Source organism: Cherax quadricarinatus, chromosome 47 (assembly GCF_038502225.1).
Source record: "Cherax quadricarinatus isolate ZL_2023a chromosome 47, ASM3850222v1, whole genome shotgun sequence".
NCBI lineage: Eukaryota > Metazoa > Arthropoda > Malacostraca > Decapoda > Parastacidae > Cherax > Cherax quadricarinatus.
In genome coordinates this window covers 25,345,198-25,369,960 of record NC_091338.1, presented here as the reverse complement: position 1 = coordinate 25,369,960, position 24,763 = coordinate 25,345,198, and the positions used below count along the sequence as shown (strand labels likewise).

Here is a 24,763-nt window from a genome sequence, read left to right as displayed (position 1 = left end):
TGAAATTTGATTATTACCATTGGGATAATTTTTCCCTTTGTGAAACTTGACAAATACCTCAGAGTTATTATGTGCTGCATCTTTAAAATGAGTTGGCTGGTCTGCAACTGCACAATTAATTCTTGTAGACCTAGTCTTATTTCCTCCAGTCCAAAATAACCCTTGTGATATTTGTTTGAGGATCATTCAAGTGTTTTACAGCTTAATTTTTTCTGTACCATGGCACTCAATAACCAGTCTGATTCCTTCAGATTATATTTATTACTTAAAGTTTTGAGAGTGCTCTCCAGTTTAACTCTAAACTGCTGTAAACCTTTGTAAGTGTGATCTGAAGATTTTAAATTAACAATGATATTCACTAGATTCAACCTACTTTGTTCTATATTACCATAAGTGACCTTCAACAAGTCAACTCCTTCCTTGTAAGAGTCATCTACATTGGGAAAGGCTTGTATCAGTATGTGAGCATCTCCTCTTACCTCTCCTTTGAGGTAAAATTATTTAGTTACACAGGCTAGGTCACTCCTATCATGCACAGCTGCTTTAAAAATTGACCAAAATTCCTCCCAATTTTCTCCAGGATTAAACACAGGCAAACACAATTCTGGGAGTTTTGCCAAAGACATATTATTTGTTGGAGCAGACTGATTAACTGCCTGGTTTACACATTTTAATTTATTCAAGGCCTGACTTTTACAAGAAAGAATCTTTTCCTCTAATTCATAATACTGATTAATCATGAAATCTACTTCAGTCTCATCTACACAGTTTACTAACAAATCTCCTTCAAATTTGTTGTAATATAATTTGTATGAATCATATCTATTACCTAAAGCATCTAAATACAATTTCAAATCATCAGTATTCACAGTTTCTTGATTCACTAATTCAAAACATTTGTTATATGCCTTGGTTACATGACCCTTTCAGCCATGATGCAATGTATTAAATTCAACCCAATCAATAACACTGACACAACCTACCTTTGAATAAATCCCAGCTACTTGAGCTCAGCAATTACATGTAAAAATTGTAATATAAATTTTAAATGTACATTAATACAAACTTGGCTCATCAAAATTAATATTATACAAATTAATAAATCCTTGCCAGAATTTGGCATAGCAAAATTATTATACACAATATAATCTTTTAGACACACTTTTCTTATCAATTACACATACACTGATATAAATCTTGGCCAAAATTGTCTTATCAAATTAATATTATACAAATACATTAATATAAATCCTAGCCACTTTGACTTTGCAAAATTAATATTATACACATTAATATAATTAGTTACACTTGACTTACCAAATTAATATTTTAATAATTATAATCCACTACACATTAAGCAAATTTGTGAACTCAACATCCACCTCCTTCTGTCATTTCACATATAATTATTAAGTAATTACTTAATTAATGACTTCACTAATTACATCGGGTTCGAAGGACCAACGGGCAAATTAAATGTGGAAAATTGCATTTATCTGAATGTAACTAATTATGTACATAACAGTAAATGATAACAAAAATAATTATTATTTATCAATGTTACATAGACAAGTAGGAATTTGGGACACCTAGGTCGCAAAAAATGTCCCCCTTCGATACCTACCACTGTCATAACCACAAGTTGCTCTGGACCTATTATTAAATGAAATATACATACACCAGGAATACTGGTAAATATATAAATTTGTGGACTGTATATTAAAAAATGATTATATATAAATTCACATATACATAACAGAAGGAAAATTTATCTTAATATCACTCACCAATTTGACTGGATATTAAGTTGTATCATACTCAGAAAAACCTCACTAACTAAATTTATGAAAACACTGGCCAGAATTATACACAAATCTAGAGAGCTTATCTGAGGTTCCTGGAGCTGTCTTGTCCAGTCGTCTGATATCTCAAGTTACCTGGAGTTTACCTGGAGTTTACCTAGAGAGAGTTTCGGGGGTCAACGCCCCCGCGGCCCGGTCTGTGACCAGGCCTCCTGGTGGATCAGCGCCTGATCAACCAGGCTGTTGCTGCTGGCTGCACGCAAACCAACGTACGAGCCACAGCCCGGCTGATCAGGAACTGACTTTAGGTGCTTGTCCAGTGCCAGCTTGAAGACTGCCAGGGGTCTGTTGGTAATCCCCCTTATGTGTGCTGGGAGGCAGTTGAACAGTCTCGGGCCCCTGACACTTATTGTATGGTCTCTTAACGTGCTAGTGACACCCCTGCTTTTCATTGGGGGGATGGTGCATCGTCTGCCAAGTCTTTTGCTTTCGTAGTGAGTGATTTTCGTGTGCAAGTTCGGTACTAGTCCCTCTAGGATTTTCCAGGTGTATATAATCATGTATCTCTCCCTCCTGCGTTCCAGGGAATACAGGTTTAGAAACCTCAAGCGCTCCCAGTAATTGAGGTGTTTTATCTCCGTTATGCGCGCCGTGAAAGTTCTCTGTACATTTTCTAGGTCGGCAATTTCACCTGCCTTGAAAGGTGCTGTTAGAGTGCAGCAATATTCCAGCCTAGATAGAACAAGTGACCTGAAGAGTCTCATCCAACGCACATCCAACAATTTCGCCTCCTATTTGAGAGGTGTCAATCCAATATTAACCTCTAGAGCACGAAAAATTCTTCCCATTATATTAACGTTGTATCCAATTCAAAACCAAGATGGCGAGTCCCCTCTGCGCAGACGCAGGCTTTCCGTTTTCTATGACATAAATAATATTAAATACAGTATGGCCATCTATTTACATATAAATACTGAATTTCTGGAAAATATATACAGTATTTTCCACAGGGACACTGGTCTGACTTTTTATGGGGGTTATCCTAGGTTCTCAAAACATATGTTGCTATGTATGATAATCTATGTAACTGTCTTTGTGTATACCTGAATAAACTTACGTAGTCAGAGAAAGAGCAAACATCGACTGAAGCTACAGGAAACTTACAGGAGTCAAGAAACTCGGGAAGAGCTAAAAGCCATAAATGAAACTGAAAGAACCCAAAGTATTTCTTTTCTTATGCCAAATCAAAGTCCAGAACAACATCCAGTATTGGGCCCCTACTTAAACGAGATGTGTCCTACAAATATGACAGCAAGGAAATGAGTGAGCTACTCAAGTCCCAACATGACTCGGTTTTTAGCGAGCTGCTAACCAGACTGAGTCGAAGACCTAAATGAGTTTTTTTCTGAGAGAGACACAGAATTTGGTAGATACACACCTATCTGATATCCTGACGCCAAATAGCTTCGAAAAGGCAATAAATGACATGTTGAAGATTGAGACACTTATGCAACATACGGAAATCTTTATTCAGGAAACGTTTCGCCACACAGTGGCTTCATCAGTCCAATACAAAGTAGAAAGGTGTGAGGAGAGGAGGAGTGTGAGGTAATCAGTCCCTCAGCCTGGAGTCGATGTGTTTAATCCATCAATCTTGCAGAATGTACAGCATAGGGCAGTAGACGTGACTTATATACTGTGTCGAAGTAGGCCATCGTCCAAAGGTTGGACAAGTGTTGAAGAATTCTTTGTAACAAGATCCCATGATGCTGCAGTGTCTGACAGTTGTGATGAATGGTTTGAAAAACCGACAAGTTAATAATTGAGACACTTAATGCTGTACATTCTACAAGATTGATGGATTGAACACATCGACTCCAGGCTGAGGGACTGATTACCTCAAACTCTTCTTCTCCTTACACCCTTCTGCTTTGTATTGGACTGATGAAGCCACTGTGTGGCGAAACGTTTCCTGAACAAAGATTCCCATATGTTGCATAAGTGTCTCAATCTTCAACTAGTCGGGTTTTCAAACCATTCATCACAATAAATGACATGCTCATGCACTCTGCCCCAGGCCCAGACTCATAGAACTCCGTGTTCATCAAGAAATGTAAGAAGCCCCTATCATGTGCTTTTAACATCCTCTGGAGAGGGAGCATGGACACAGGGGTCGTCCCACAGCTGCTAAAAACAACAGACACAGCCCCACTCCACAAAAGGGGCAGCAAAGCAATAGCAAAGAACTACTGACCGATAGTGCTAACGTCCTATATCACAAAGGACCCCAATGGAAATAAGTCACTCTGTCTGACTTTTTTGGTTATCCTAGGTTCTCTACACATATGCTGCTATGTATGATAATTCTATGTAATTGTATTTGTGTATACCTGAATAAACTTACTTACTTACTTATAAATCTTTGAAAGGGTTCTAATGCAATAGAGAAAAAAGAAGTCCCACTGGGGATCTTCATTGACTTACGTAAAGCTTTTGATACAGTTGACCATGACTTGCTTCACGTAAAATTGTCACACTATGGTATTAGAGGGCACTCCCTCAACTACCTCAAGTCTTACCTCAGCAACAGAAGCCAATATGTGTACGCAAATGGGGCAAGCTCTTCCGCACAACCAATTACAGTTGGTGTCCCACAGGGAAGTGTCCTTGGCCCTCTTCTCTTTCTCCTATACATAAATGACCTACCAAATGCTTCGCAATTACTCAAACCCACAATTTTTGCAGATGACACTACATACGTCTTCTCTCACCCGAGCCCAGTCACGCTAGCCAGTACTGTAAACACCGGATTACAGAAAATATCTACCTGGATGAGGACTAACAAACTTACACTAAACATTGACAAAACCTACTTCATTCAGTTTGGTAACAGAGCTACAGATGAACCTCTTAACATAACGATAAACGGATCACCTATCTCAAAGCTAACAGAGGGAAAATTCTTAGGAATCCACCTCGATAATAGACTCAAATTTCATACACATATACAACAAATTTCTAAGAAAATTTCCAAGACTGTAGGCATACTATCGAAGATACGGTACTATGTTCCACAGTCAGCCCTCCTGGCCCTCTTATTTACCCCTATCTCACCCATGGAATTTGTGCATGGGGCTCAACAACAATTAACCATCTCAGACCACTAATTACCCAACAAAAGGCTGCAGTTAGAATGATAACAAATTCTTACTACAGGCAGCACACTCAAAACACTCAACCTACTCACCATACAAAACATCCATACTTATTATTGCACCTATTACATACATAGAACACTTAACTCTGATATTAACCCTCCCCTCAAACATCTCCTTGCCAACCTCAACAGAACACATGACCATAACACAAGGCACAGACCTGCTCTTACCTGTATTGTTTTTGTACCTCTGTATGTATGCTAAAATTTATAAATAAATAAATAAATAAATAAATAAATAATTGCAGTGCCCCGTGGCCTGGTGGCAATAGCTCTCACTTCACACAGTGAGGGTTCGGGTTCGATTCCCAGCGAAAGGGTAGAAGCATCGGACGTGTTTCCTTACACCGGTTGTCTATGTTCACCCATCAGTAAAATGGGTACCTCGGTGTTAATCGACTGGCGTGAGTCGCATCCTGGAACAAAACTGACCTAATTTGCCCGAAATGCTCTGCATTACTACCGGCTTTCTATATAGTAGTATGTCATTAATGTCAGCTAGGCTTGTATACTTTGTAAATGTACTTGTAGTATATAAACATATTATATATTATACATAGTAACGTGTGTAAATTACCTATGATAACCCAAAAAAGTCAGATGAAGTGACTTATTTCCAGTCATTGTTTCGTGTAATTTATTTTTATTATACCATTAGAAACACAACATTGTATGATTAACTTTTTTTCCCCATCACTAGACAACTCACAACGTTCCTGAATCTTACTTATTACGTTAATAATTAAGCTGGAGCTTCCTGGCTAGCGAGCAGCTAGTCAGGATTATTATACATAAGTAAGTAAGTTTATTCAAATACAGTCATATAGATTATTACACAATATAGCATCACATGTGTAGAGAACCTGGGAAAACCCCCCAAAAAAGGCAGAGACTGACTTATTACCATTGATGGCGGTCAGTGCTGAGCTGTACTCAACCTTAACAACAATAAACACATGATGGATATTGATGTTGCTTCTAATGTTAGACAGGTGAGCTTATATTAGTAAATTATAATATGTTTGAAGGAAAGATTTCATTGATGAGATATGTTAATGGAACTATAATGACTTACAGTGTTACCTCAGTTAATCCGTGGCGTAGTTCACTTTTCTATGGCTAGATAAGACGTGAGATGTTGGTCGAAATAACGGATCTTGGCACAACCTACTGCTATTTGTGAGCAGCGCTGTATAGTCCTTGTGGCTTAGCGCTTCTTTTTTGATTATAATAATAATAATAATACTGCTATTTGTTGTGGATCCTGGCACAACCTACTGTTATTTGTTGTGGATCTTGGCACAACCTACTGTTATTTGTCGCTGTATAGCCCTTGTGGCTTAGCGCTTCTTTTTGATTATAATAATAATACTGCTATTTGCAGTGGATCCTGGCACATCCTACTGCTATTTGCAGTGGATCCTGGCACATCCTACTGCTATTTGTTGTGGATCCTGGCACAACCTACTGCTATTTGTTGTGGATCCTGGCACAACCTACTGCTATTTGTTGTGGATCCTGGCACAACCTACTGCTATTTGTTTTGGATCCTGGCACAACCTACTGCTATTTGTTGTGGATCCTGGCACAACCTACTGCTATTTGTTGTGGATCCTGGCACAACCTACTGTTATTTGTTGTGGCTCCTGGCACATCCTACTGCTATTTGCAGTGGATCCTGGCACATCCTACTGCTGTTTGTTGTGGATCCTGGCACAACCTACTGCTATTTGCAGTGGATCCTGGCACAACCTACTGCTATTTGTTGTGGATCCTGGCACAACCTACTGTTATTTGTTGTGGCTCCTGGCACATCCTACTGCTATTTGCAGTGGATCCTGGCACATCCTACTGCTGTTTGTTGTGGATCCTGGCACAACCTACTGCTATTTGCAGTGGATCCTGGCACAACCTACTGCTATTTGCAGTGGATCCTGGCACAACCTTCTGCTATTTGCAATTGCTGTCTGTCTGTCCCTCCTTGGTTATTCGGATGATTATTAATTACTAATATTCATTGGTACTTCGAGTTTCAAGCAGCTCCCAATTCGAACAATTATGTAAGTGTGTTTTTGTAAGTGCTTGTGTAAGTGTATTTTTGGGGTCTGAAATGGACTAATGTAATTTACATTTTTCCTTACTGGAACAAATTTGTTCGGTATCAGCACTCAAACAGCCTTCTGGAGCAAATTAATTTCGCAACTCAAAGTACCACTGTATATTCATTGTCAGTTATTTTTCATTGTATTCCAACATATTGATAATTAATTTTCAGAGTGAAATCTATTATAATTTAGTATTCTTTATATTTTTTTTATGTTGTCATAATTCTTGTGGTCTACTTATTCTGTATCATCTTTTATTCAATATTTTATATAATTTGTTTTATGTGTCATTTTTATATAATTTCTTATCTGCCACATTTGATTTTTATATTAATGTAATGTTATTGATGAGGTAACATAAGGACCCCAATGGACATAAGTCAGTCTCTCTGACTTTTTTGTGTTATCCTAGGTTCTCTACACATATCCTGCTGTGATAATCTATGTAACTCTATTTGTGTCTACTTGAATAAACTTACTTACTCGACTGGGTGTTAATTGACTGGTGTGAGTTGCATCCTGGGACAAAACTGACCTAATGTGCCTGAAATGCTCAGAATAACAAAGGTCTAACACCTTGGGTAGTTTCAAATTTTTGTTGGATAAATACATGAGTGAGAGGGGTTGGATGTGAGTGGGACCTGCACATGAGTAAATAGAATTATCAAAGCTTTTTACTTGGGTAGCACTGAAAATTGAGTTGGGCAAATATTCTGTTAGTGAGATGGATTGTGAAGGACCGGCGTAGTATGGGCCAATGGGCCCTCCACCAAATGGTGGAGGAGTTGTTTCATCACAGTGGAGTTCTTGCCCCCTAATACCACTCCTCTCATCCAGCCCATGGACCAGCAGATCATTTCAAACTTCAAAAAACTGTACGCCAAAGCAGTGTTTCAAAGGTGCATTGATATGACCTCAGGCACTCACTTGACCCTAAGAGAGTTCTGGAAAGATCACTTCAGTATCCTCCATTGCATAGGCCTTATAGATAAGGCTTGGCAGGGAGAGACTTCCAGGACGTTGAACTCTGCTTGGAGAAAATTGTGGCCAGATTGTGTCCTCAACAAATACCTTGAAGGGTTTGAGGCTGACCCTGACAACCCTATGCCAGTTGTGCAATCTATTGTGGCATTGGGGAATTCCATGGGGTTGAATGTGACTGGCCAAGATGTAGAAGAGTTGGTGGAGGACCACAGTCAAGAGCTAACCACTGAAGAGCTGCAAGACCTTCATCTGCAACAGCAACAGAGCCCAGCTCAGGAAATTGCTTCAGAGGAGGAGGAAGAGAGATGGAGAAAGGGCCTTCTTCAAAGCTTGGAGATTTGTTCAAAGTGGAGTGAGGTGCAAACATTTGTGGAGGAACATCACCCTGACAAAGCTGCTGCAAGCCATGTCGGCAACATGTACAGTGACAATGTCTTGTCCCATTTGAGGCAAATTTTAAAGAAGCGCCAGAAACAGAGCTGGAACAATTTTTTGAGCGACAAGGCTCCAGTGACTCTCAAGCTGGTCCTAGTGGCATGAAAAAACTAAGAATGGAAGTAACCCTGGATAAGGACTTGGTACCTAAATGCTTTATGGAAGGGGATTCACCTTCCAAACAATAGTGTTACTATTGTAACATTTTCTTTGTTCATCAGTCACGTCTCCAGGCCCCTCTGATATTACTCTTGCTTTCTGTTTTGAATTTTTATTCAAACAAAAAAATAGAAGATTTACTGTTATGCATGGAGAGATAAAGATAGAAAACTACAACATGTATAGATGGAATGACTAACTGTGACAAGACCATCCAACAGTCATAGATAGCCATACTCAACAAATAATATCTCTTAATACAAAGGTTGAAGAAGCAGTAAAAGAATGGAAGAACAACTTAGATAACCAGTTCAGTGACTACTTTGCTCTCCAAGAAGATAAAACTGAGCAAGATAAACTATCGGACGCAGTAATAGTTAACAGTCCACTTTTTCCCAGTGATATGAACCAAACGAACAGTAAAGATCATAAAGGACCAAACAAGTGTTATTGTACCAGAGTCAGAAATAAAAGAAGCCAGGTTACTAGGATCCCATGGTAGAAAAAGTGTTATGCTTAGATTCCACTCACATGACAGGAAAAAAGACTTAATTTTTGCATTTATTAAAGTAAAGAAAGAGGTATACATAAACGAGTGTCTTACCAAAAAACGTCAGAACCTCCTGTATAGAGTCAGAAAACTTAAGCGGGAGAATAATGACACAATACACCAATGCTTCACATGGGATGGGAAAATTCTAGTTAGGAAAACAAATGTAGGTCAACTGTACACAATCACGAACGAGAATGATCTGTCACGATTTCTCAGGGATACTGATCTTACAGAGAATAACTAAATGTCCAACCTAAAAGCCTACGTAATGTGTATGTTTTGCTCCATTATTGTTCAAATTTCTTAGTTCAATCTCTTAGTAATTAAATAATCAACTACCTCATTTTGTGATTTTACTAGTAAGCATAAGTCACCTTATCTAATTTTCTTATTTACTATTGTTTGCTTAAATATTAGCTGAATTGATACTTTCTCTGTCCATATTACTACCTCATATTTTTTTAAATACTATCAATTGATATTACTTACTAAAATTAATAATTACCATTTTTACTATCAATACAATTTACTCTTAACATTTTTGACATCATTTAATAACCATTACTTGTCTAATTACCTTAACCTGTTTTAATACCACATTTACTATCTTAGAGTACTCTTAATTACCTTGTACTGCCAAATAACCTCAAGTATAACTACCAGTGCAATATTGAATGAAATAAACATTACTTTTTCACTTGTTTTGTAATCATTATTACTTACTAAAATTTTATTAAACACCATATTTACTACCAGTCAATTTTACTTTTGTACATTAATCATTATTTTATACTTCCCATAACATTTTGTTGCCAAATTTCCAAGTTTGTATATTCAACTCCAACCTTTATATTATCCTTTGTACCTGTGTATCTGTCTACCATCTTACTATCATATTATAACTAAGACATTGCCATTGCTATTTTTTACTTATTATTCTTTTGGTACTTTAATTTGTGAATTTTATTTTGTCAATTTAAATCTAGTTATACTCTTGATCTTGTCAACAACCTATACCAGACCATAGTGCAATTGCAAGTACCATTTCAATTTGTATTTTTATATTATAAGTTTATATTATAAGTCCTACTCTAAGATTGTTATCATATCTTAGTGACTATATTGTGTGTGCAATTAGTGTATATTTCAATTATATTATTGTTCAAGGCCCTTAACTATCTTTTACTAACTAGTACCAACTACCTCATATATTTTTTTTTCTTTTTTTTATTCTTTTGCTACCTTGTATATTTTATCTTGTCAATTTAAATCTAGTTATACTCTAATTCTTGTAAACAACTTATATAACACCTTAGTGCAATTACAATTGAGTCTTGTGCCTTTTTTATATCATTAGATTAAACTCATCTGTACTATAGCTTATTCTAGCTCAATACATAGTCAATACCAAATTCATTATATTAGACCATAGTGTAATTACTAGTGAGAGTCTGGTGCTATTTTTAATTTGCATTTTTATATTATTAGATTAAACCTAGTTGTACTATAGCTCATTCTAGCCCAATACATAGACTATACCAAAGTCATTACATTAGACCTTAGTGCAATTACAAGTGAGAGTCTTGTGCTATTTTTAATTTGTATTTTTATATTATTAGTTTATACCTAGTTGTACTTTAGCTCATTCCAGCACAACACATAAACAACACCAACTCCATTATGTGTATTAGTGACTATACTCTACATGACCAAAATGCTATAGCTATATACTTGTCCAAACTTTCCACCACTACAGATATCAGTACTAAAACTCAACACACAACTCAGGATATAAATAGCCATAATTTAAACCTAGAAGATGATTGATCACGTTGACCCTGATCTAAACCTCCATAATCTGACACACAATCAAAACCTATTGGAAAGTAACTGCCTTTACTACACAGCATCACAAGCCAGCACTATCCTAAACAATGCTAAAAGTCTATCAGTACTTAACTACAACATCAGGTCCTTAAGCAAACACTATGATGACCTCCTGGCACTCCTTGAATCACTAAAGATACCCTTCTCCTGCATTATTCTTACTGAGACCTGGCTTAAGCAGGACACAATTGATATCTACCCCTCTACCAGGATACACAGCAATCCACAACTGCAGACCATACCAAGTTCAGGGTGGTATTGCAATCTATTACTCTAACCAATTATTTTGTATTAGCACCACTTGCTTTAGTGATGAATATGGAGAATACATTTTTGCTAATTTTACTGTAAAAAACCTTAAGACGCCTATAACAATCTGTGCCATTTACCGGATACCCCACACAAACATCCCAAATTTCAGTGAGAAATTAAAGGCACTAATAACAAACAGACAAATGAATAAGCACCACCTTCTCTTAGCTGGAGACTTCAACATCAACCTTGGCCTACTAGATGATCAGCCTGTAACTGATTTCATCAACAATATGAACAACACACTTCTCATACCAACAATAACTAAACCAACCAGGCTCACTGAAACAAGTGCAACCATAATAGACCACATATGGACCAATATACTAGCCCCCCTTAAATCAGGGATAATCACAGATAGCACTACAGACCACTACCCTACCTTCCTCTTGACAAACATTAGTAAACCACCACTTGAATACAACAAGTTTCATTTAGACTCCATGATGAGGCCTCAATAAGGAAGTTCACAGCTGACCTAGAGACTGTTGACTGGCCTACAGAATTCTCCAAGGCCAATGGTATTGATGACTGGATAGACATTTTTCTTAACAAATTACTTAGACTATACAACAAACATTGTCCTATAAAAACGAAACAGATCACAAACAAACGGCTTGGTTGCCCATGGCTAACCAGCACCATTCTGAAATCCATTGATAGAAACACCAATATGAAAAGCAATATAGACAGGGCTTAATACACAAAGATAGTCTTAAACACTATTCATCAGTCCTCACCAAAGTAATAAAGAAAGCCAAACAACTATACTACTCCAGTAGATTCACTGACACAAGAGGAGATATAAAAAAGACCTGGAAAACTCTCTCAGATTCTAGGGACCCACAAACTGAAAAATACCAAGAATATTGTCCTAACTAAACCTAATGAAACACCACTGCATCCCACTGACACAGCTAACAAGATAAACGACTTCTTCTCAACCATAGGTTCTAATCTCGCCAATAAAATCCCACGTACCAATGCCCATGCCGGGGACTACCTAGATGGGAATTTCCCAAATTCCTTCTATCTTACTCCAACTGAGCCCTCGGAAGTCACCGAGATTATAAAGTCACTTAAAAATAACTCAGGGAATCTGTCTCATGTCCCACCATTATTGTACAAGAGAGCGGCCCATGTCCTCTCGCATGCTATCTCATTACTTTTAAACAAGTCAATAGAAACTAGCACCTTCCCGAAACTACTGAAGACGGCAAGGGTTACACCAATACATAAAGGTGGTGACCCTACAGATTTAAACAACTATAGGCCAATATCAAACTTACCATTGCTATCCAAAATCTTTGAGAAACTCGTGCACAGGAGACTATATTCATTTATAACTGCACAAAACATACTCTACCCCTGCCAATTTGGATTCAGGAAAAATAAAAGCACTAACGATGCAATCATAAAAATGCTAGATCTGCTTTACACTGCATTGGAAAATAAGGAATATCCACTAGGAAATTTTATTGACCTAAGAAAAGCTTTTGACACAGTAGACCACGGCATCCTACTCCACAAACTTGACCATTATGGTATAAGAGGCCATGCGCTTGCATATTTCAAATCTTTCCTTACTAATAGGTATCAGTATGTCACCATTAAAGACACAGCATCAACAACACAGCTACTTGATACTGGAGTTCTGCAGGGAAGTGTCCTTGGTCCCCTGCTCTTCCTCATATACATCAATGATCTTCCAAACGTATCTCAACACCTGAACCCCATTCTCTTTGCTGACGACACGACTTATGTCATCTCTCACCCTAATCTTGCCACCCTCAACACCATTGTTAATGAGGAGCTGATCAAAATATCGACTTGGATGACAGCCAATAAACTTACGCTTAACACTGACAAAACCTACTACATTATGTTTGGTAGCAGAGCAGGAGATGCGCAAATTAACATTAAGATCGACAACACTCTAATTGCCAGGCATAATGAGGGGAAATTCCCTGGCCTATACCTCGACAACAACCTGAACTTCAGCACCCATATCCAACACATAACCAAAAAAGTATCCAAAATGGTTGGGATCCTCTCCAAGATACGATACTACGTGCCGCAAACTGCCCTTCTCACACTATACCATTCACTTATATATCCATACCTCACCTATGCTATCTGTGCTTGGGGTTCAACTGCAGCAACACACCTAAAGCCAATAATAACCCAACAAAAAGCCGCAGTAAGTATAATCACTAAATCCCATCCCTGGCAACACCCCCCCCCCTCACTCTTCATAGATCTAAACTTACTCCCTGTTCAGTACATCCACACTTACTACTGTGCAATCTACATCTACAGGACCTTAAATTCCAATATTAATTTTGACCTAAAACACTTTCTTGATAGTTGTGACCGAACCCACAGGCACAACACCAGACACAAACATCTCTATGACATTCCCTGTGTCCGACTAAATCTTACAAAAATTCAATGTATATCAAAGGCCCTAAAATCTGGAACACCCTACCTGAAAATTCTAAAACTGCAGACACATTCATCACCTTCAAAACTACCATCAGAAAACATCTTATCTCCCTGATACACCCTGTCAACTAATTACACGAGTACCACCTGGTGGTTAACACTTACACTCACTCGCCCATTTGACCATAAACAGAAATATCAATCTCAATCTCAAAATAATGAATCTTAACTAGTCATAAGTTGGCCTGTGATACTCCAATACTAAAACTATGTATAGTGCCAAAACAAAATCATTCACATTGCTAAACTCACAAACTAGTATTTAGTCACTTAGCCATAATACCAACTTACCTCATAATTTTGTAATATTTTAAACTTAAGATTTAATTTAAGTCTGCCCAAAACGCCTAGCCATGCTAGGTGTTCTAGTGGTACACTCTGTAATTATTATTTTACTACATGTAAAGCACACAATAACCAAATTTTGTAAACTCAGCTTTGTAATCCTTATAGAGAATAAACTTTGATGTGATAGAATCAATAGGTCACAGGGAGGAGTAGGAATCTATGTAAAGGATACTTTCTGTTGCACAGAAGTGCTGAATTCTACGAATGATGTAGTAGAAATTCTAGGCATTAAAGTTGAAAATAGAAATTTGGTAATTATCCTAGTATACAAACCACCATTGGCAACTGACGAGGAATTCAAAGATCAGTTAAGTAAGATAGATAGCTATCTGGATAGGCTAGAAAATCCTACACCAAATATTTTACTCCTTGAAGATTTTAATCTCCCTCATGTAAAATGGAAGATGGCACAGCGTAATGTTATACCAGAAATATCCCCGGGAAGCACCCTGGCTCAACAGGTACATACCAGGGAAATAATGAGGTTTTGTGAAAAGTACTCTTTAAACCAACAGGTAATTGATCCCACTAGAAATGAAAATACCCTGGATTTGATATTCACAAACAACGAGGAACTGATCAGAGACATAACAGTTTCCAAAACTATTTACTCTGATCATAACATCATAGAGGTTCAAACTAGTATTAACTCAGGGGTAGGAAATTGCATCACTAAAGTTAGAGACGGGATGTTCAGTAAGTTTAATTTTAACAACCATAGAATTAACTGGAAAAAAATAAACCAAGAGCTATCAGACATACCCTGGGAATCAGACATGAGCACCCTAAATCCCCACCAGTGCCTAGAGAAGCTGAATACAGAAGCATACAAAATATGTATGAAACATGTACCACTGAGGAAACCCAGAGGAACATCAGATATAGAGAGAGAGCGTAGGAGATGGTACAGAAGAAGAAAATGGGTTACTGAACTGCTTAAAAACACAAATATGCTACAACAGAGGAAAGATAGACTTAGCAGAGAGATCACTGAATTAGAGCAAAAACTTAGGATGTCATACCTCACAGAAGAAGTACAAAGGGAACAAAAGGCCATACAGGACATTGCAAGAAACCCAAAATATTTCTATTCCTACACAAAATCCAAACTAAGAACTACCTGTAGAATTGGACCACTACTGAGAGGAGACTCGTATACTGACAACGAACAGGAAATGAGTGAAATCCTAAAAGAACAGTATGAGTCGGTGTTCAGCAACCCACTAAATGACAGTAAGGTAGAAAATGCAGAAATATTTTTCACTCCAGAAGAAGGCCACGCAGACCAACTAACTGACATTAGTACAAATCCCATAGATTTTGAAGAAGAAATGGAAAACATGCCCACTCAGCACCTGGACCAGATTCATGGAATGCTCTATTTATAAAGAAATGCAAAGTACCACTAGCACGAGCCCTCAGTATTCTTTAGAGAAAGAGCTTAGATCTAGGTGAAATACCGGAGGCCTTAAAGAGTGCAGACATAGCTCCTTTGCATAAGGGAGGTAGTAGAGCACTAGCTAAAAATTACAGACCAGTAGCCCTAACCTCTCACATCATAAAAATCTTCGAAAGAGTAATGAGACGGCAGGTTACAAATTTCATGGAGCAGCACAAGCAACATAACCCGAACCAGCATGGTTTTAGAGCAGGACGATCATGTCTATCACAGCTGCTGAACCGTTATGACAGAATTACGGAGGCACTGGAAGACGACCAAAATGCAGATGCCATTTACACAGATTTTGCAAAGGCGTTTGACAAATGCGATCATGGAGTGATAGTGCACAAAATGAAGGCCATGGGCATTACGGGGAAGGTAGGCAGATGGATTTTCGGTTTTCTAACACACAGAGCACAAAAAGTAGTAGTGAACAGGGCAAGATCCAGCATCAGCAAGGTCAAAAGCTCAGTGCCCCAAGGCACTGTCCTGGCACCTCTGCTGTTACTCATCCTCATAGCAGACATAGACAAAAACACCTGGCACACTTTTGTATCATCATTTGCAGATGCCACTAAAATAAGCATGAAAGTCAGTACTGTAGAGGACACTGAAAAAGTACAGGAAGACAAACAATTTTTCCAGTGGGCAGTGGAAAGCAACATGACGTTCAATTGTGATAAGTTCCAGCTGCTTAGGTATGGAAGGAATGAAGAACTGAATAGGAGCACTATATACAAAATTCAAGAGGGTCACCAAATAGAACGTAAGGAACACGTAAAAGACCTAGGAATAATTATGTCAGCTGACCTTTCATTTAAAGACCATAACAAGACAAAGATCACGACAGCCAGGAAAATGACTGGGTGGGTATTGAGAACTTTTAAAACAAGGGAAATAATGCCGATGGTGACACTTCAAATCGCTAGTGCTCCCTCACTTAGAATATTGCTCAGTGCTGACGGCCCCGTTCAAGGCAGGAGAAATATCAGAGCTGGAACAGATACAGAGATCATTTACAGCTCACATTGAGCAGTAAAGCACCTAAACTACTGGGAACGCCTGCAAGTCTTGAACATGTACTCATTGGAGCGGAGGAGAGAGAGGTACATGATAATACATGTATATACCTGTAAGGTACTCAAGGGCTTGGTCCCAAATCTGCACACTGCCATAACAACATACTGGAGTGAGAGATATGGGACGAAGTGTAAAATAAAGCCAGTGAGGAGCAGGGGTGCGGTGGGGACAATAAGGAAACACTGTATCAACATCCGGGGTTCCAGACTTTTCAACATCTTACCAGAAGATATCAGAAACACTGCTGGAACAAGTGTTGAAGCCTTCAAGGGGAAAGTAGACAAGTATCTTCACCAGGTGCCAGATCAACCAGGCTGTGATGGATAAGTGGGGCAGCGGGCCTCCAGCAGGGACAGCCTGGCTGACCAGGCAAGCACCAGACGAGCCTGGCCCATGGCTGGGCTCAGAGAGTAGATATACTTTCAAAATTCTTCAAAGGTATGTCAAAGGTAAGGTAAGACTACTGCAATATTGTAATAATTGCATAAATAAAGTCAATCCATTCATGACTGCATATTAGAATGGCTAGTTGGACAGTTATTGGACAATAACATCATTTGTCAAGGTTCTTTTCATAGTAAAACCATTCAAAATCATCTCTATTTCTATAATATGTTTTCCATTCTGTCAGATGAGACCAAGAAAATGAGGAAACGACCATAAATGCTATATGAAAATACACCACAAATTTGGCGTTTTAATCCAAAAACACGGATTTTTTTTTCTCATTATGCACTGTGTGCTGCAGGATTTTGTTTTATATGGTGCACACTGACCACACAGACCCATTCTCTCACATGTGGGCCTACTTGATTTGAAGCCACTAGAATTTTTGAGTATATACAAGTCAAACATGGTGGCTTGTTAGACATGTATACGGCCGAAACAGTCAAAGGGTTAAGGGAGGGGCGAGCCTTTTTACAGTTTCAGGAAATTAAAATTGAAAAATTATGGAAAAAAAATTTTTCTTCCTGAAAAATAGTACAAAATTCTGGCAACATTTTGATGTAATCTGCTTCTATCACTGCCTCTATCACTGCCTCTACCACTGCCTCACCCACTGCCTCTATCACTGCCTCTACCACTGCCTCTACCACTGCTTCTACCACTGCTTCTACCACTGCTTCTACCACTGCTTCTACCACTGCCTCACCCACTGCCTCACCCACTGCCTCACCCACTGCCTCACCCACTGCCTCTATCACTGCTTCACCCACTGCCTCTATCACTGCCTCTACCACTGCCTCTACCACTGCCTCTACCACTGCCTCACCCACTGCCTCTATCACTGCCTCTACCACTCCAGTCACACTCAATCTACAAGCACCAAATACAATGAATTATTGTGAAATGTTTGGAAGAGCACGGAGACTAATACTCACTCCAGCATAAACAAAGCCACACTGACGATGCGTCAACCACTTCCTCCACCACTGTTTCAACCCTCGTATTTTTGTACAATTTCCTTCTTCAATTCTGTCGTATTTATTGTTATTATTATTATTATTATTATTATTATTATTATTATTATTATTATTATTATTATCAGTAGCAGTAGCACAAATGTTTGATTCTTTGCTGTGTTCAAGAGTAAACACATGATGTCACCTTCCAATACCTGTCCAAATAGCCATTCCAATATGCAGTCATAAATGGGTTGACATTATTTATACTGTAGTTTAATAACAAATAATGAACAAACAAAGCACTCACCACACAGTGGTGGGAGAACTGGCTGCCAGTTGTGGGGGGTCAGAGGGAGGGTAGTAGGGACTCGCAGTGGTGGAGGCAGTGGTATTTAATAACATACATGTTATTAAGGCATAACGTATGTATTTAGTACAATTTACGACGTTTTCTTGTATTTTATGATTGTTCATGGTTCGACAAGTTAAGGAAGCAGTATTGTATTATATTTCCCTACAATATATTGGGTCATCAAACATTCGCGATTTTTCAACATTCGCGAGGCTCTTGATCCCCTAACCCTCGTGAATGTTGAGGGAGACCTGTATGTTTTTCATTAAATGTATTTTTTTTGTTGCTGATGTCAGCAAAAATACATGTTGGCAATTAGTGTTTTGCTTTTTTGTTTTTTTTCTCCAAAAATTACACTTTTTATGACTGTTTCATTGTAAATACTGTACATGGCATCTTCTGTGCTGGCTAGAGTGTGGAGTGCGGTCAATGTCTGCCTCAGTAGCCGTCAGGCTGTCAACAAGCAAGGAGGGGTGCAACACGCTCAGATTTAGCGTGCGGTAACCATAGACTTTCACACCAAACAAAATCAATAATAAATCAGACATAAGCTATTGACACTGTAATCCCTCTCTTTTGACAAATATTAATAGGATTGTCATGATTTTTCCAGACGTTATTGAGGAATGATGGTTCTACAGACACCCACAGTGGATTTGTGATACTGTTTACAGCTTTATTTTTAATGATTTTTTTTGTACACAAAAAAAAACAATAAAAACAAAATTACTAACTTCAACATTATTTTTTATGGAATCTACTGACATTATCGCTAAACTGTTCTGGGTCATTATTAAGCTAGCCTTTATCTTTCATCTGATGTCAACTAAAGCATTGTACATCTTCCCAATTTAGTAGAAAGTGGAAAGTCCTAGGACCCATAAAATTGTGCAAAAAAATTTTTTTTCTATCTAACTTGAAGGCTAACAGTCAAAACAAACACAGCCTATATGTTTTTTAAGCTGCTTAACCCTTTGGGGGTTGGCAGGTCCTCTCAGAGACTTGTTCTCAGGGTCGGCCAAATTTCAAAAAAAAAAAAAATTATTTTTTCTTATGAAAAGATAGAGAATCTTTTCTCTATCATAAAGACACCAAAAGTATGAAATTTGATGGAAAACTTACCGAATTATGCCCTCGCAAAGTTAGCGGTCTCGATGATGTTTACGCATCGGCGATTTTGCCCACTTTGAACCCTATTTTCAGCTAATTCCAGCGTACTATTCAACAAAAATAATTTTTTCTATCGAATGAGTACAGTGGACCCCCGGTTCGCGATATTAATCCGTTCCTGAGAGCTCATCATAAACCAAAATTATCGGAAAGCGACTCAATTTTCTCCATAAGAAATAATGGAAATCAAATTAATCTGTGCAAGACACCCAAAAGTATGAAAAAAAAAACTTTTACCACATGAAATTTAAGTTTAATGCAATAGAATAATTACAATAACAACAATAACAATAGAATAATAACAATAGAATAATCGACACTTACCTTTAATGAAGATCTGGTGATGATTGATGGGATGGGAGAAGGGGAGAGTGTTGAACCTATTGTTTAGAAGGGGAATCCCCCTCCATTAGGACTTGAGGTAGCAAGTCCTTTTCTGGGGTTACTTCCCTTCTTCTTTTAATGCCACTAGGACCAGCTTGAGAGTCACTGGACTTCTGTCACACAACATATCTGTCCATAGAGCTCTGTACCTTCTGTTCCTTTAAGATTTGTCTAAAATGGGCCACAACATTGTCATTGTAATAGTCACCAGCACGGCTTGCAATAGCTATGTTAGGGTGATTTTCATCCATAAAGGTTTGCAGTTCAACCCACTTTGCACACATTTCCTTAATCTTTGAAGTAGACACAATGGATTCTACAACTGGCATAGGCTTCTCAGGGTTAGCCCCAAACCCTTCAAAATCTTTCTTAATTTCCATACTAATTCTCACCCTTTTTACCACAGGGTTGGCACTAGAAGCTTACTTGGGGCCCATGGTGACTTATTTTGCAGAAACAAGCACCAAAAACAGTGATAATATGGATAATATGGAATGTACCGAATGTATCCTTAGATGCGCACACACTGGCTGGCTTGTAAGCACTGGCACACACAGGGCAGTTCAGGCCACACGTGGACACGTCTCGTACGAATCGCATCGCATACTGGGTTTTGTAATGGGAACCGAGGCAAAATTTTTGGCGATATAATGCATCGGCTACTGGATTTATCGGATACCGATAGCATCGCGAACCGGGGGTCCACTGTACAAGAAACCACCCATTTACCGATTTCAACTATCCAATAAAGTGGTCAGAATTTGGCAATTTTGCCAATTTCACACAAACTTCAAAAGATACCAGTTTCCGAATTGGGTCCAGAATAAACAAGAAAGACATTCCTGGCACTAAAATAATAAGCTCTCTGTTCATTAGTCACATCCCCAGGTCCCTCTTATATTTCTTTGGCTTTCCACTTTGAATTTTTATTCTAACAAAAAAAAATAAGATTTACTGTTATGCAGACTACTGCATTAGTGTAGAAATGGTATAAATAATATCAGCGCACTTGTGAAAGAATATTAGACTCACTAGTTGATGTGTACTGGACGCCTGGCATGATTTGTTTACTTTTGAACTTTGGTAAAAATCGAACATTTCTGCTACTTTGAGCTCAATTTCAAGGTACTTTTCAATGTAAAACCAGTGAAAACCATCTCAATTTCTGTAATATGTCTTCCATTCTATAAAATGAGACCAAGAAAACTAGAAAACAACAATAAATACCATATGAAAATACAGTGCAAAGTCGCTGTTTTAATCCAAAAACACCGTCAAAGTGTTTTTTTTCTCATTACGCACTGTGTGCTGCAGCATTTTTTTTTTATAATGCACACACTGACCACATAGACCCATTCTTTCATATGTAGGCCTACCAGCTTTCTCTCACTAGATTTGAGGGCGCTAGAATTTAGGCGTACAGTGGAACCTCAAAAATCGAACTTAATCCGTTCCAGGAGCTAGTTCTAAATTCGAAAAGTCTGAAATTTGAAGCAATATTTCCCATAAGAAATAATGGAAATACAATTAATCCGTTCCAGAAACCCAAAAATATTCACACAAAAAATACATTTTATAGAGATTAATTACAGTTTAACATACAACAAATACTATAGTTTTTAATTATGTATAGTAATACATATAAAATAACATTTTTACTTACCTTTATTGAAGATTGGTGATGGCATCTGGAAGATAGGGAGGAGAGAGGGAGTTGGGGTTAGTGTTTGGAAGGAGAATCCCCCTCCATGAGGACTTCAGGTAAAGCCCTCTCTGGGGTTACTTCCCTTCTCTGTCTTTTAATGCCACTAGGACCAGCTTGAGAGTCACTGGACCCCTGTCTCACAAAATAACTCTCCACAGTCCTCTGTTTCTGGTGCCTCTTTAACCCTTAAATGGTCCAAACAAATCGACGTTCAAATTCGTAGTGCTACAAAAGTAGATCTACTTTTTTTAACATATTTTCAAATGTAACCAAAAAAAATGTAGATAAAAGTTTTTTTTACATGTTTTCAAATGTAAAACAAAAAAGATCTACATTTTTTTACATACTTTCAGATGTTGAAAAAACGTATATAGTGGACCCCCGGTTAACGATATTTTTTCACTCCAGAAGTATGTTCAGGTGCCAGTACTGACCGAATTTGTTCCCATAAGGAATATTGTGAAGTAGATTAGTCCATTTCAGACCCCCAAACATATACGTACAAACGCACTTACATAAATACACTTACATAATTGGTCGCATTCGGAGGTGATCGTTATGCGGGGGTCCACTGTATACGTTTGGACCATTTAAGGGTTAACATTTCCCTAAAATGGGACATGGTTCTTTCACTGAACTTGTTGCAAAGATGGCTTGTTTCAGCTTGCTCAGGGTGGTACTTCTGCACAAACATTTGGACATCATTCCACTTGGCACAAATCTCCTTAATCTTTGAAGAAGGCACCCCATCCACTCCCTATATTAACACCTTTCGCAACATCAGCTTCCTTGATTTGTTCTTTCTTTGATAGGATAGAACCGATGGTGGATTTTTTTTCCCATACATCCTGGCAAGCTCAACAAGTCTCACACCACTCTCATACTTCTGTATTATTTCCTTCTTCACATCTATGGTGTTTCTCACTTTCTTTACCACAGGGGTACCATTCACAAGTTTCTTTGGGCCCATGGCAGCTTATTTCACAGTCCCTACTACCCTCCCTCTGACCCCCGCAACTGGCAGCCAGCCCTCCCACCACTCAGTGTGGTGAGTGTTTTGTTTGTTCATTATTTGCTATTAAACTACAGTATAAATAATGTAAACACATTCATGACTGCATATTGGAATGGCTATTTGGACAGGTATTGGACGGTGACATCATGTGTTTACTCTTGAACACAGCAAAGAATCAAACATTTCTGCTACTGCTAATAATAACAATAGTAGTAGTAATAATAATAATAATAATAATACGATATAATTGAAGAAGGAAATTGTACAAAAATACGAGGGAGTGGTTGACACACCGTCAGTGTGGCTTTGTTTATGCTGGAGTGAACATTAGCCTCCCTGCTCTTCCAAACATTTCACAATAATTCAGCGGTTGAGGCAGTGGTAGAGGCAGTGATAGAGACAGTGATGGAGGCGGTGATAGAGGCAGTGATAGAGGCAGTGGGTGAGGCAGTGGTATTTACTAACATATACGTATGTTATAAATAATAATAGTACATGTTAATATTAATAACATTTATAATAATAATAAATGTTATTCATAATGTACTATTATTATTTATAACATATATGTTAGTAAATATCACTGCCTCTATTGCTGCCTCTACCACTGCCTCTATCACTGCCTCTACCACTGCCTCTACCACTGCCTCTACCACTGCCTCTACCACTGCCTCTACCACTGCCTCTACCACTGCCTCTACCACTGCCTCTATCACTGCCTCTATCACTGCCTCTACCACTGCCTCTACCACTGCCTCTACCACTGCCTCTACCACTGCCTCTATCACTGCCTCTACCACTGCCTCTACCACTGCCTCTATCACTGCCTCTATCACCTCTACCACTACCTAAACCACTCCAGTCACTCTCAATCTACAAGCACCAAACAATGAATTATTGTGAAATGTTTGGAAGAGCAGGGAGACTAATGTTCACTCCAGCATAAACAAAGCCACACTGACGATGTGTCAACCACTCCCTCGTATTTTTGTACAATTTCCTTCTTCAATTATATCGTATTATTATTATTATTATTATTATTATTATTATTATTATTATTATTATTATTATTATTATTATTATTATTATTATTACTACTACTATTGTTATTATTAGCAGTAGCAGAAATGTTTGATTCTTTGCTGTGTTCAAGAGTAAACACATGATGTCACCGTCCAATACCTGTCCAAATAGCCATTCCAATATGCAGTCATGAATGTGTTTACATTATTTATACTGTAGTTTAATAGCAAATAATGAACAAACAAAACACTCACCACACTGAGTGGTGGGAGGGCTGGCTGCCAGTTGCGGGGGTCAGAGGGAGGGTAGTAGGGACTCGCAGGTGGCAGGAAACTTGAATATGATTTGGCGGCTGGGAATTTGGTGGCTGGAAATTTGGCGGTTGGGAATTCGCAAATGTGTGAAGCCCGCGAAAGCTGAAAACGTGAATGTTGAGGGAGACCTGTATATATACGTCTTATGAGCCACCATATTTGATGTATATATGTACATGTATACTCAAAAATTCTAGCGGCTTCAGATCAAGCAGGAGAAAGCTGGTAGGCCCACATGTGAGAGAATGGGTCTGTGTGGTCAGTGTGCACCATATAAAAAAAAATCCTGCAGCATGCAGTGCATAATGAGAAAAAAAACTCAGTGTTTTTGGATTAAAATGCCAACTTTGCGGTGAGTAAGAGTGAGCAAGAGTAATATCAGAGGAGCCTGGAGGTGTGACTAATGAACAAAGAAAATGTTATTTTAGAGTCAGGAATGTCTGCATTCTGGACCCTGTCATATTTTTTAATTTTCGTGAAATTGGCCGAATTGCAAATTTCTGACCACGTTATTGGGTAGTTGAAATCGGTAAATGGGCAGTTTCTTGTACTCAGTCGATAGAACA

The 24,763-nt window shown here is 38.3% G+C and overlaps 1 protein-coding gene across 4 annotated transcripts in view; it reads left to right on the top strand.

Moving 5' to 3' along the window:
* Positions 1-5,857: 5,857 nt before the first annotated feature.
* LOC128696563 (mitochondrial import inner membrane translocase subunit Tim10B) overlaps positions 5,858-24,763 on the top strand; it is a 36,260-nt gene continuing 17,354 nt past the window's right edge. The window contains exon 1 of one of the 4 annotated variants that reach the window (XM_053787883.2): positions 5,858-6,011. In XM_053787883.2, coding sequence (XP_053643858.1) covers positions 5,976-6,011 — 36 coding nt within the window. In that variant the 5' untranslated portion in view covers positions 5,858-5,975. Of the gene's footprint in view, positions 6,012-6,123; positions 6,199-24,763 lie in introns of those variants that run through there. The other 3 variants (XM_053787882.2, XM_053787881.2, XM_053787880.2) reach the window with 3 other exon arrangements.